The sequence below is a fragment of the Carassius auratus genome, linkage group LG28B, assembly GCF_003368295.1.
Source record: "Carassius auratus strain Wakin linkage group LG28B, ASM336829v1, whole genome shotgun sequence".
NCBI classification, from domain to species: domain Eukaryota; kingdom Metazoa; phylum Chordata; class Actinopteri; order Cypriniformes; family Cyprinidae; genus Carassius; species Carassius auratus.
In genome coordinates this window covers 3,251,085-3,263,405 of record NC_039293.1, presented here as the reverse complement: position 1 = coordinate 3,263,405, position 12,321 = coordinate 3,251,085, and the positions used below count along the sequence as shown (strand labels likewise).

The 12,321-nt window shown below is 41.2% G+C and overlaps 1 protein-coding gene across 1 annotated transcript; it reads left to right on the top strand.

Annotated features, from left to right (window-relative positions):
* Positions 1-321: 321 nt before the first annotated feature.
* LOC113067536 (neoverrucotoxin subunit beta-like) lies at positions 322-12,314 on the top strand. Its single transcript, XM_026239916.1, has 4 exons — positions 322-387; positions 628-728; positions 11,498-12,262; positions 12,295-12,314. Exons 2-4 carry the CDS (start codon positions 629-631, stop codon positions 12,312-12,314), a joined length of 885 nt encoding a protein of 294 aa, XP_026095701.1. The 5' UTR covers positions 322-387; position 628.
* The last annotated feature ends 7 nt before the right edge of the window (positions 12,315-12,321 follow it).

Here is a 12,321-nt window from a genome sequence, read left to right as displayed (position 1 = left end):
TTTGAAGCCTAGCATAGAGTGAGTGACAGAAAGATCAATGTTCCTCTCATGAATGAGACAGACAAAGAACCTCTGACTGCAAACGGAGAAGCTTCAGTTCTGCTTATCTGATGATTACTGAACACTAACTATATCCCACGAAAAGTACAAATAAACGATTTAAAGAAAATAAGAAATGAACACTTCATTATGTTTATAGGACATTTAATGATGTGGAATTGACCAATGACTTTCATGTGTGTAAGTTCCCTCCTTAACGGGAGGAGTCTATCTGAACACACATATAGAGAGAGTCTGAATCTGACCAGTTAGAGAAAGCTGCTCACATCTCAGCGCAGAACGAACTCAACTCACCAGTAAGCTAAACTGAAGGTATAACAGAAAAAGGTAAGTGAAGAATCACGCTAGAATGAATTTACAAATGGAGTTTCTAAGACTAAAATATAAATCAGTAAATAAATAACATTAGCTAGCTATTTTTCAGCCTGTGCATTTAAGACATTTAGTGCAAAGTTATTTTTATTCTTTTTGTTTTGTCGGCATGTCAGCAGCTTTTAATATGTGGGACTTCACAAACAGTAACTGTAACCTCTCTGAGATGTTCCCCTCTCATCTGATTGTTTTCAGTATGGATCCAGTGGGAGTCAATGTGATAGAAACGGCAGCTCTTGGAAGACCCTTCCAGCTGGGCATGTTATATGACTGCAGAAAGGATGCACTAATACCAGGTACCACAAAATAAACTTCTTAAAAATTTGACTCATGGAGAAATAGTCTAATGTCATGCCAAATAAGAGGTGTATATTGTTGTGTTATAAAGCACAAGAAACAATGCAAATCAGATTAGTGTAGAGTGTGTTTAAATTAAATTTAAATTAAATATAAAATGTATGCATTTAGGAGAAGCGACTTACAGTGAATTCAGACTAACAATTTTTACCTATCATTTGTTCCCAGGGAATCGAACCCCTAACCTTGCGCTTGCTTGCTTGCTAACAATGCTCTTCCACTTGAGCTACAGGAACGCTTAAATTTAAATTAAGTTTAAATTAGAAAACATTATGTCTCTCATATGTTATTGTGGGGGGGGGGGATTATTTTGTGTTCTTCTGTTTGTGGAAACTTATAGTACAAATATACATTACTCTACATGCTCTAAGTGTGCAATGATTTGTTCCTCATTTCTCTCTTTATTAAATTTTTCTGTTTTATGCAACTTTTGTTAGAAGTTGCATTTTCTGAAAATGCTTTTATATTATGTAGTATCTCAGAAGCAGAAACATTTTCACTTCCATGATCTTTACATTTACATTTAATCATTTAGCAGATGCTTTTATCCAAAGCGACTTACAAATGAGAACAATAGGGAGTCACGTGATGTGCTCGAGGTAGTTGGTCGTACCCAGGAGAGCTATCTAGAAACCACCTAATATATGTTGAAATAAACACTGAAACATTGCCCAAATAGTCTACCTGATACCCGTGTGCAACGCGAAACTATGAGCGTCGACCATGTTTTAAACTAATATATATGCTCCAAATATTGATGAACACTTGTTTATACAAAATATTTTCCTTCAAATTGCTCAATCATCAGGCTCACTCTTGGTAGGTGGGGACTTTAACTTTTGTCTTGACAATGTACTTGTAGATCTTCAACCAGACAATTGCCTGTTTCTAAAGAAGCTCAATCTACTACTGCTTTTATGAAAGATTTAAATCTAACTGATGTTTGGAGGGATGAACATCCACAAGATAGAAATTACTTTTTTTATTCACATCCTCATGATACACACACTTGTATAGATTATTTTTTTGTTATCCACCCAACTTTTATATTGTGTGATGGAGGTTGAATGTCTTCCTCGTTTATTGAGTGACCACTCTCCCCTTGTAATTTCATTGTCCATCCCAGAGAAAATAGGATGAACTTATAGTTGGAGGTTAAATCCCATTCGTCTTAGACAATCGCAATTCCAAAAATGTATTAGAGAACAAATCGATATTTTAACATCTACGAATAGACCTTATTGTTCCAATAGCTTCATATTATGGGACACTTTAACGGCTTATCTTAGGGGCCATTGTATTGCATATACTAAGGAGTTAATCTAATAAAAAAAATCCAAATTGAATGAGCTAGAGTCCAAAATCTTAGCACTTGAAAAAATATACCATAAGGATCAGAATAAGGATGCTTATAGGGAGTAACTTAATTGAAAAACGGAGTATAATTAAATGAACACCTACCAGGCAGAGAGGGCTATTATTAGTTCTAATCAGTGTTAATTTCGTTGACTAAATATTTTCGTCATTATTTTCGTCACGAATATATTTTTGCTGACGAAAACGAAACGAAAACTAAAATAGAAGGCACTGATGGAGACTAAAACTATGACTAAATTGATTGACATTATCGTCAACGAATAAAGGACGCGACGAAAATAGACTGTGACGAAAATCAAATCAGCAGACGGGAGAGATGCGAGGAATGAGCAAAAGAACCGGCAAAACAGAACAGACTGCATGAGAGAAGAGAACCAATCAGAGCCTGACTTATTGAGACGTGAAGCGAAGGTTTTCAGTTTTTATGAGCTCCCGGGAAGTCGGCATTCGAAGAGGTGATAGGGACTTTAAGCAACAGCCTCTGGTGGAACGGCAACGCCATTCTGGCGTTGTATTGCGCCTGCGCGAATTTAACTGCTACTTTGTGACGTTCTAATTTAACGGTCTACTACGGGAGAACAGCTGATTTGCCGGAGTCGCTACAACGTGAGAGGTTAAGTAAATAAATGTTATGTTTTTAGACTTATTTACATCATACAATATTAAAAACTCCTCTTCTGACAAAAGATTGTCATTTAACGCCAAAAGCAATCCTTCTCTTGCTTTTTTAAATTATATATTTTTTTGGATCTCAATAAATGAATTAATGCTGCGTTGCGCTGTTCTGTTTTACCGTTGCTTAGTGACTTTTACGTTCTTGGCTACAGCGGTGTGACGGCAAACTTCCGGTCGCTGTAGCCGTTCCATTCGCAGCTGTTGCTTAAAGTCCCTACTGTCTAAAAGAGCGACAAAATGTCCACAGCTCACTTCACGTTTGACGACGAACAAAACAAAACAAAGTGTAAAGCACGCAGAGCGCTCATTCGTGGCAAGAACACAACCAATTTGAAAAGACATTTACAGACGAGCCACCCGGACATTTTCTCAAATGTAATTTTACAACGATGTTCTTTTGTTTATTGAGCTAAGCAAAATTGGAATAGTGCAGTGCGTAGATGTTGTAGCATTAAATATTACGAACTGAAAAGTACTGTAAAATAGCCCCTTCTTCAAATTAGATGCGAGCACAATACTAATACGTAATATTATGATAAATACATTTGATTAATACTAATGTTTAGTATATTTTATAATGTTCTACTTGTTGACAATATCACAAATATTTCTATATTAGTCATGTGAAACGTGAATGTTCACATCCTATCATTATACATACAAATCTAGCAATATTGTAGTATTTAAAACATACAATATTGCTAGACAAATGAATACCTTATAAAATCTTGTTACTTTTTTTATCCACCTAGCTGCCAACTTATTAAATATTTACTTTAAATGTATGCACTCCTTGTTCAGCTCAGCTGTAAGCTTTAAGGTCCTGGACCTAACGTTATTTTTCTTTTATTGATGGTCAATTGGCAGCTAGTTATTGTTTACATTATCATGACAGTGTTTGTTGCTGCATAAAAGCTTTTGAATCGAAATAAAGACACAGTTGTGTTGAAATAAAGTTGAATTTGTGTTTTATATATTTTGGTTAAGTTTGTTTCCTATACCAGCTGTAAAAAATTGTCTAGTAAATCTGTTATTGATTTTAGTCTTATTTTAGTCGACTAAAATACCAAGCAATTTTAGTCGACTAAAGTAAGACTAAAATTAAAACAAATCAGATGACTAAAACTTGACTAAAACTAAAAAGAATTATAGTCAAAAGACTAAGACTAAAACTAAATTAAAATTTAGTGTCAAAATTAACACTGGTTCTAATCAGCATTATTATGAGCTTGGCGAGAAAGCTCATAAAGTTTTGGCCTGGCAATTAAAACGTGATGAACAGAAATTAACAATATATGCTATAAATACAGGTAACATGGAAACATACATTCCTGTGGAGAAATTAATGATGCATTTAAGCAATATTACATAGAGTTGTATACTTCTCAGGCAAGTACAGATAGTACACAAATGGATTCTTCCTTATCCTCAATTCACTTACCATGTCTTTCAGAGGAAGACATGCTTAATCTGGATCAACCTTTTTCTGCCTCTGAGTTAATAATAATTCCTTACATTTATATAGCGCTTTTTCTAGGCACTCAAAGCGCTTTACATAGACAGGGGGTATCTCCTCATCCACCACCAGTGTGCAGCATCCACCTGGATGATGCGACGGCAGCCATATAGCGCCAGCATGGTGCGCGTCGAGTGGTCATATCTTTTTGAAGTGCTTAAAAAAATTGGATTTGGAGCTGCATATATTGACCTAATTTATTCACATCATAAATCCCCTAAAGCAAAAATAGTTACTAATGGAATCACTTCTGCTACATTTCCCTTGTACAGAGAATGTAGGAACGGATGCCCCCTAAGCCCAGCTCTCTTTGCACTGGCTATCGAACCTCTAGCTGAGGCTATTAGATGCAACCCTGATATAAAGGGCTTTGTACAGTAATTGGTCCTGAAATGCAGAAAATATCATTATTTGCAGATGATATTCTTTTATTTATAACTGACCCTATAGACTCTTTGTTGAATCCACAGAATGTGTAACAATTATATAGCACTTTCTCTGGATATTAAGTTAATATTGACAAGAGTGTCATTTTGCCATTATCAGGGTTCGACTACACTGCACTGGACGACTTTTCCTTTAAGTGCTCTCCTACTGGAATTAATTATTTGGGTATTCAGGTATATGGTAACTTAAAGAATCTCTATAAACCTTTAAGATGTATTATTGGGCAGCCCAATCCAGGTACTTAGCTCAGATGTTTGCTAACACCCCCTTTCCCTCTTGGCTTAATATGGAAAAATCTGAGATAAAAGAAGAATATCGTGCCAATATTTTATATACATGGGATAACAAACTGATTAAAACAAGAACTAATAATCCCATGATTGTACATTTAGTTCAGACTTGGTATAAACTGCGGTCTCTGATGGGACAGGATAGTTTTCTTTCCCCTAAAACACCTTTACCGGGAATAGATTGCTACCTATGTGTCATCAAAACAAAAATGTTAAGATATTGTGACGATCGTGTATCCAGAGAGACACAGGGAGAGCGAGAGATCCAATTGCAGATGTCTTTATTATAGGGTAATCCAAATCGTAGTCAGGACCAGGCAAAGGTCAACACCAAAAAGACAGTCCAAAATAAACAAACAAAAAGAAAGGAACAGGAAAGGGAACTCGGGAAACGAGAGGACTCGGAGGACAAGCAGACTGGGAAGAATCTCGGGGAACGAGAATGCTGGAAACATGAAGGGTAAGGACTACATACAAACAACAGGAAAAGACTGGTATTTATAGGGAGGCTAGTGACAATAAAGTGACTGCACCTGGTGCAATTAATAGGAGTGCAATTACTGTAATGACAGGACAAGACCAGAGGAATTCAGGTGCCTCCACATCCGTGCGTCCGAACCAGACGCCCCCCAGGGCGGAGCAGAAGACCACCACATCCGTGCGGGCGAACCAGACGCCCCCAGGGCGGAGCAGAAGACCACCACATCTGAGCGTCTGAACCAGACGCCCCCCAGGGTGGAGCAGAAGACCACCACATCCGTGCGGCCGAAACCGACGCCCCCCAGGGCCGAAGACCACCACCTCCATGTGGCCGAATAAACAGGAGGATAAGTCTGGTTGGGCATGTCTGAAACAAAAAACATGAACAAGTTAAGGGTAGCCTCCGTGGCCACAGCAGGATCAGTTGGGTGCTCAGAGAGTTCAACTGAGACGTGAGAGTCTCTGGAAGTTCCGCAGAAGCAAGGAGAGACTCTGGTAGATCCTCAGATATGTGGAGAGACTCTGGTAGTTCATCAAAGATGTGGAGAGGCTCTGATAATTTAGCAGAAACGTGGGGAGTCTCTGGTAGTTCATCAGAGATGTGGAGAGGCTCTGATAATTTAGCAGAAACGTGGGGAGGCTCTGGTAGTTCATCAGAGACGTGGAGAGGCTCTAGTAGTTCCACAGAGAAATGACGAGAATTTGATACTCCCATGGTGTTTCCTTGTTCATGAAGATCATTGGTGACTTGCCTTTGTTCATGAAGATCACTGGTGACTTGAATTCTCCCATGAAGAACCCCGGTGACTTGACTCGGTCCTTGAAGATCACCGGTGATTTGACTCTGTCCCTGAAGATCACCGGTGCCTTGACTCTGTCCTTGAAGATCACTGGTGACTTGACTCTGTCCCTGAAGATCACCAGTGACTTGACTCTGTCCCTGAAGATCACCAGTGACTTGACTCTGTCCTTAAAGATCACCAGTGACTTGACTCTGTCCTTAAAGATCACCAGTGACTTGACTCTGTCCTTGAAGATCACCAGTGACTTGACTTGACTCTGGAAGGTCAACGGAGACTAGCCCTGACTCTGGAAGGTCAATGGTGACTAGTCCTGGCTCTGGAAGGTCAATGGTGACTAGCCCTGGCTCAGGAAGGTCGATGGTGACTAACCCTGACTCTGGAGGGTCCACGAGTACCTGACTCGACTCTGGAAGGTCAACAGGAACTAGCCATGACTCTGGAAGGTCAACGGTGACTAACCCTGACTCTGGAAGGTCGACGGTGACTTGCGTTGATTCTGGAGGGTCCACGAGCATCTGACTCAACTCTGGAAGGTTCACGAGCACCTGACTCAACTCTGGAAAATCAACGGGCACCTGACTCGACTCTGGAGGGTCAACGGGAACCTGAGTTGACTCTGGAGGGTCAACAGGAGCCTGACTTGACTCTGGAGGGTCAACGAGAACCTGACTCGACTCTGGAGGGGGTCAACTGTGACTGCCATCTTGTGCAGAGGCGCTGGACAAGCGGCCATCTTGTGCCATGACTCTGGACTGGCAGCCATCTTGGGCAGTGGTGCTGGGCCGGCGGCCAACTTGTGCTGTGGTGCTGGGCTGGTGGCCATCTTGCGCCGTGACGCTGGACTGGCGACCACCTTGTGCTGTGGCGCTGGGCTGGCGACCACCTTGTGTTGTGGCACTGGGCTGGTGGTCCTTCTGTTTGTAGACCCCAGTCTAGAATCGGCCATCCCACCGGGAGAGACAGGAGTGGCTGGGGTATCCTGCGGAAGCCGATGTTGTAGGTAGAACATGAAATCCCAGAAATGAAAAGCATCCAAATGATCCATTTCCATACGAGGCACCGGGTCATCCAGACCGGTCGTGAAAATGTCTTTTAGGGCCGCATCATTATATCCCATACCATCCGCCAGGGTCCAGAACACTTGTGCCATAGCACCCACCTCATTGCCTTCTTGGTGGAGGGTGGTCAATTTGACATATCTTGCCCTTTGTTCCACCATACTGACTGGGGAACAGGTATGAAGTCCCACACCGCTGGATCTCGACATTGATGGAGTCCTTCTGTTCCGATCAGAGACCCAGGGAAACACAGGAGATGAGAGATCCAAGCACAGTGTGGTTTAATGGGTAATCCAAATCAGAATCCAACAAGCAGGGTCAAAACCAGAAATCAATCCAAAACGAACAAACACTAGGGACAGGAACAGGAATCGAACTGGAAACAGGAACTAGAACTAGAACTCGGAAGACGAGGAAACTCGGAAGGCGAGGAAACTGGGTGACAGAAAGGACTACATGAAGACAACAGAAAAAGACTGGTTAATATAGGCAGGATAATGACTATCAAGTAAAGACACCTGAGTGCAATTAACAGGAGTACAATTACTGTGATGAAGGGACAAGGCTTTATGGGAATTGTAGTTCCTATGGTGAGGTGCCTATGGGGAAGTGAGAACACTAGTGGAGACTCAGGGAAACAGAGACCAGACAGCGTGACATTTTTACACCTGCGTCACTACACTCCACCTAGATTACATACATTTAACAACTGTATTTGACCCCACTGCTTCAAATGTGGCACAGAGTGGGGGGGGGGGCATTTTGCATTCCACCTGATTGTGTCCTAAGGTTAAGGTGTTCTGGGTACAAGTATGTGATAGTATTTCACAATCTGTGAAATTTACTTTCCAATGGATCCAGAGATTATGTTTATTAGGCAATTTTACCAACTCTAACCTCCGAAATAGACAAGCTATTAAGCTTACTGAAATGTTGTTAATAATAGCTAAAAAATGTATTGCTTTAAAATGGAAAACAGACACTGATGTGCCAAATGGATTGTGGTTGTCGGAGATTTGCAGCTGTGTACCTGTAGAGAAAGATCACATATTCAGTGAGAAGCAGGGGTGAATTATTTTATAAAATCTGGAAACCCTTTTTACATGATATAAATATAGTACCACATGACTTAATTAGATTGTTTTTATCTCCAGGGTTTTTTTATATGAAAGACAGGAAAAGAAAGAATGAAAAGTGCTAGTATTAGTTGGTTAAGTGCTGGAGAAAAAGATTAGTTTTCAGACGTTTCTTGAAAATGAGTAAAGACTCAGCTGTATGAATGGAGATTGGGTGGTCATTCCACCAGCTGGGCACAGTCCAGGAAAAGGTCCATGAGAGTGTTTGTGAACTTCTTTGGGATGGCACCACAAGGCATCATTCACTTGCAGAGTGCCAACTTATTGAGGGCACATAAGATTGAACTAGTGAGTTTAGTTATGTTGGTGCTCTGCCAGTGGTCGTCTTGTAGGCAAGCATCAGTACCTTGAATTTGATACGAGCGGCTACTGGTAGCCAGTGTAACCTGATGTGGAGAGGAGAAGTTGGGTGGCTTGCTCTGAAAGGAAGGGTCTAATCTTCCTAATGTTGTATAAGGCAAATCTGCAGGACTGGGTCGTTGTAGCAATACGGTCTGTGAAGCTTAACTGATGATCCATCACCTGTCCTGGAAGGAGTTATGGTTGAAGAACCCAGCTGTATAGAGAAGTTGTGATTAAATGATGGGTTTGCTGGAACCACCAGGAGTTCTGTCTTAGTAAGATTGAGCTGAAGGTGATGGTCATTCATCCAGCTGGAAATGTCACCCAGACAAGCTGAAATGTGAGCAGCTACTATCAGGTGATCTGGTTGGAATGAGAACTAGAGTTGGGTGTCATCAGCATAGCAGTGACAAAAAAAGCTATGCTTCTGCATGACAGATCCTAATGATGTCATGTAGATAGAAAAGAGAAGTGGTCCAAGTACTGAGCCTTAAGGAACCCCAGTAGCAAGATCTTGTGACTTAGAAACATCACCCCTCCAAAAGACGCTTAAGGATCTATCGGAGTGGTAGGACTTAAAACACAGGAGTGCAGTTCCAGAGATGCCCATCTTTCTGAGGATGGACAGGAGAATCTGGTGATTAATGGTGTCAAAAGCAGCAGACAGGTCCAGTAAGATGAGTACTGAGGATTTTGAAGTCCGTCTTGCCAGTCGCAGGGCTTCAGTATTCAGGATCAAGTGGACAAGCAGTAGGATGATTGGACAGGATAAGTTTGCAAACGTCCATCTCTGAGAGTGGAGAGAAGGAGGAGAGAGAGTGTGCATTGGTCATTGTGAAGTTATCCTCAGTCTGCGGTGTGGAGAATTGGTCACTGATGGTTCTTGTCTTTTTGTGAAGAAAACTGCAAAGTCCTCAGCTGTAAGAGTCAATGGAGGAGGAGGTAGAGGCGGAATAAGAAGAGAAGAGAACGTTTTGAAGAGTGTCCAAGCATCACAACAGTTGTTCATTTTGTTGTGGTAGTAGTATGTTTTAGCAGTGAAGACATTTGCAGCGAAGGAAGAGAGGACTCACACTGAGGTCGGTAGAGATTCTTGATTTATGCCATTTCCTCTCTGCAGCCCCGAGTTTAGAGCGATGTTCACTGAGAACCTCAGACAGCCAGGGGGAAGATGGGGTGGTGTGTGCTGGTCTAGACGACAGTGGGCAAAAATTGTCCAAGCAAGAGGTTAGAGTGGAGCAAAGAGTGTCCGTAGCACTTTTTGTGTCCAGAGCTGAAAACTGAGAGAGTGAAAGAAGTGAGGATGAAACCACAGAAGATAGGCGAGATGGAGAGAGTGAACGTAGGTTCTGTCGAAAGTGAACTGCATTGGAGTGTGTGCCACTTCAGAAGTAACTGCTAGGTTAGCAGTAATGAGGAAGTGGTCTGAGGTGTGTAGTGGAGCAACTGAAGAGTGTCCACGGAGCAACAGTGCGTGTAGATGAAGTCCAGTTGCCTGATTTGTGAGTCGCTGTAGTAGACACTCGCTTGAGATCAAATGAGGTGAGCAGAGTGTGGAAGTCAGCAGCCTGGGGTTTATCTAGGTGGATGTTGAAGTCACCAAGCAGTACCAGAGGAGTACCATTTTCAGGAAAGTTTGATAGCAGCACATTCAATTCCTCCAAGAAGTTTCCTAATTGACCTGGGGGACGATAAATGACCACAAAGTGGATTTTAACAGGGTGGGTTACAGTAATGGCATGTGATTCAAATGAACCGTTACCTGTAGGTAATGGTTGAATATCAAATTTCCATTCTATTGATATAAGGAGACCAGTACCTACAACCCTCCCAGTCATACAAGGAGTGTGGGAACAAGTGAAATTATTTTAGAGGGCTGTGGGAGTGGCAATGTCTTCAGGTTTGATCCAAGTCTCAGTCAGTGCCATGAGGTTGAGTAGCAATAGAAGAAATTAAGTCTGCTTTGTTAACAGCAGACTGGCAGTTCCAGAGACCAACTGGAAAAGAGAGCATAGTAGTAGAGGTCCGAGGGACAGACCATAGATTTGTCGTATAGGCCTTCCTTCGACGTACATTGCGTGCTCACCAAGTGTTAGTAGTGATAATAGAGATCTGAAAGCACATAGTTACTACAAGTGACTTAAATAAGTATTTGAGAACAAGCTATACCAAAAGTAAAGAAAGGGGAGAAAAAAAAGTCACGCAGGTAGAGTCGCGTCTTCACACGAGGGCTGCAGACCGAAACTGGGCAGTCCCATGATAGGCAAATACAAAACCAAGGGCCAATTCAGCACCTATTTACCAGTGTAAGATACACAGTATTTAAACCAAACTTTCCAAGCAACGACGATCACACAGTAGTCTAATGAGATAACGAGGCAAAACACTTACAAGCTGCTGTCCTTTTCTGTTGCTCCAATGTTTCTTCTGACAAGGGATTCAAAACAGCTAATTAAGTACTTTCACTGGCTTTCTTTAACTTCACTGAATCAGTAACTTCAGTAACCTGCAGAGTTTATAGATGAGAAATGTTTTTTCTAATAAATTCAATGTTGAACGTTAAAGCACCTTTTTCTTTTTACAGGAATCAGACTTTGGAATAAAGAGCAACTGCAGCAGAATATTTACACTTGTCCTCAAATTAATACAGCATTCAATGTCACAGCTTCAGACTCCTTTCAGGACAAATCGAAATTGCTAAATATTGATGGTGGACTTAAACTGAGTTTTTTAGGTGATCTCATCCATGTTAGTGGAGCAGCAAAGTATCTAAGAGACACAAAAACATCTTTCAAACAGCAGAGACTTACGCTACATTATCATTCAACAAGCCGATTTGAAGAATTGACTTTGAACTATTTGCCTTTTAGAGATATGGCTGATGATGATCTTGATATAGCCACCCATGTGGTGACAGCAATCCTATATGGAGCAGACGCCTGCTTTGTGTTTGACAGAGAAGTTTCTTCAGATGAGGACAAAAGCAAAGTAGAAGGAGAAGTAAAAGTGGCTCTTAAGAAACTGCAGGGTGCTGTTTCAATAGATGCAAATGCTAATCTAAATATGGATCACAGTCAGAAAACTGCAGTCAAAAAATTCACATGTACATTTTATGGCGACTTTCAGCTGCCATCTAACCCAGCGTCTTTTGAAGATGCTTTGAAAGTTTTCACTGATCTTCCAGAACTGCTGAAAGATAATCAAGAGCAGACGATTCCACTGAGAGTTTGGCTTTTCCCTCTTAACAAGCTTAACAAAAGAGCTTCAAAACTTCATAAAGACATCCGCATGGATCTTATCATTAAGATAGAATCAGTGATTGAGAGTTTAAATACAACTGAGATGAAATGCAGTGATCTTCTGAAAGACTCGCCTGCTCAGACGTTTGCTGCTTTTCATGATACAATT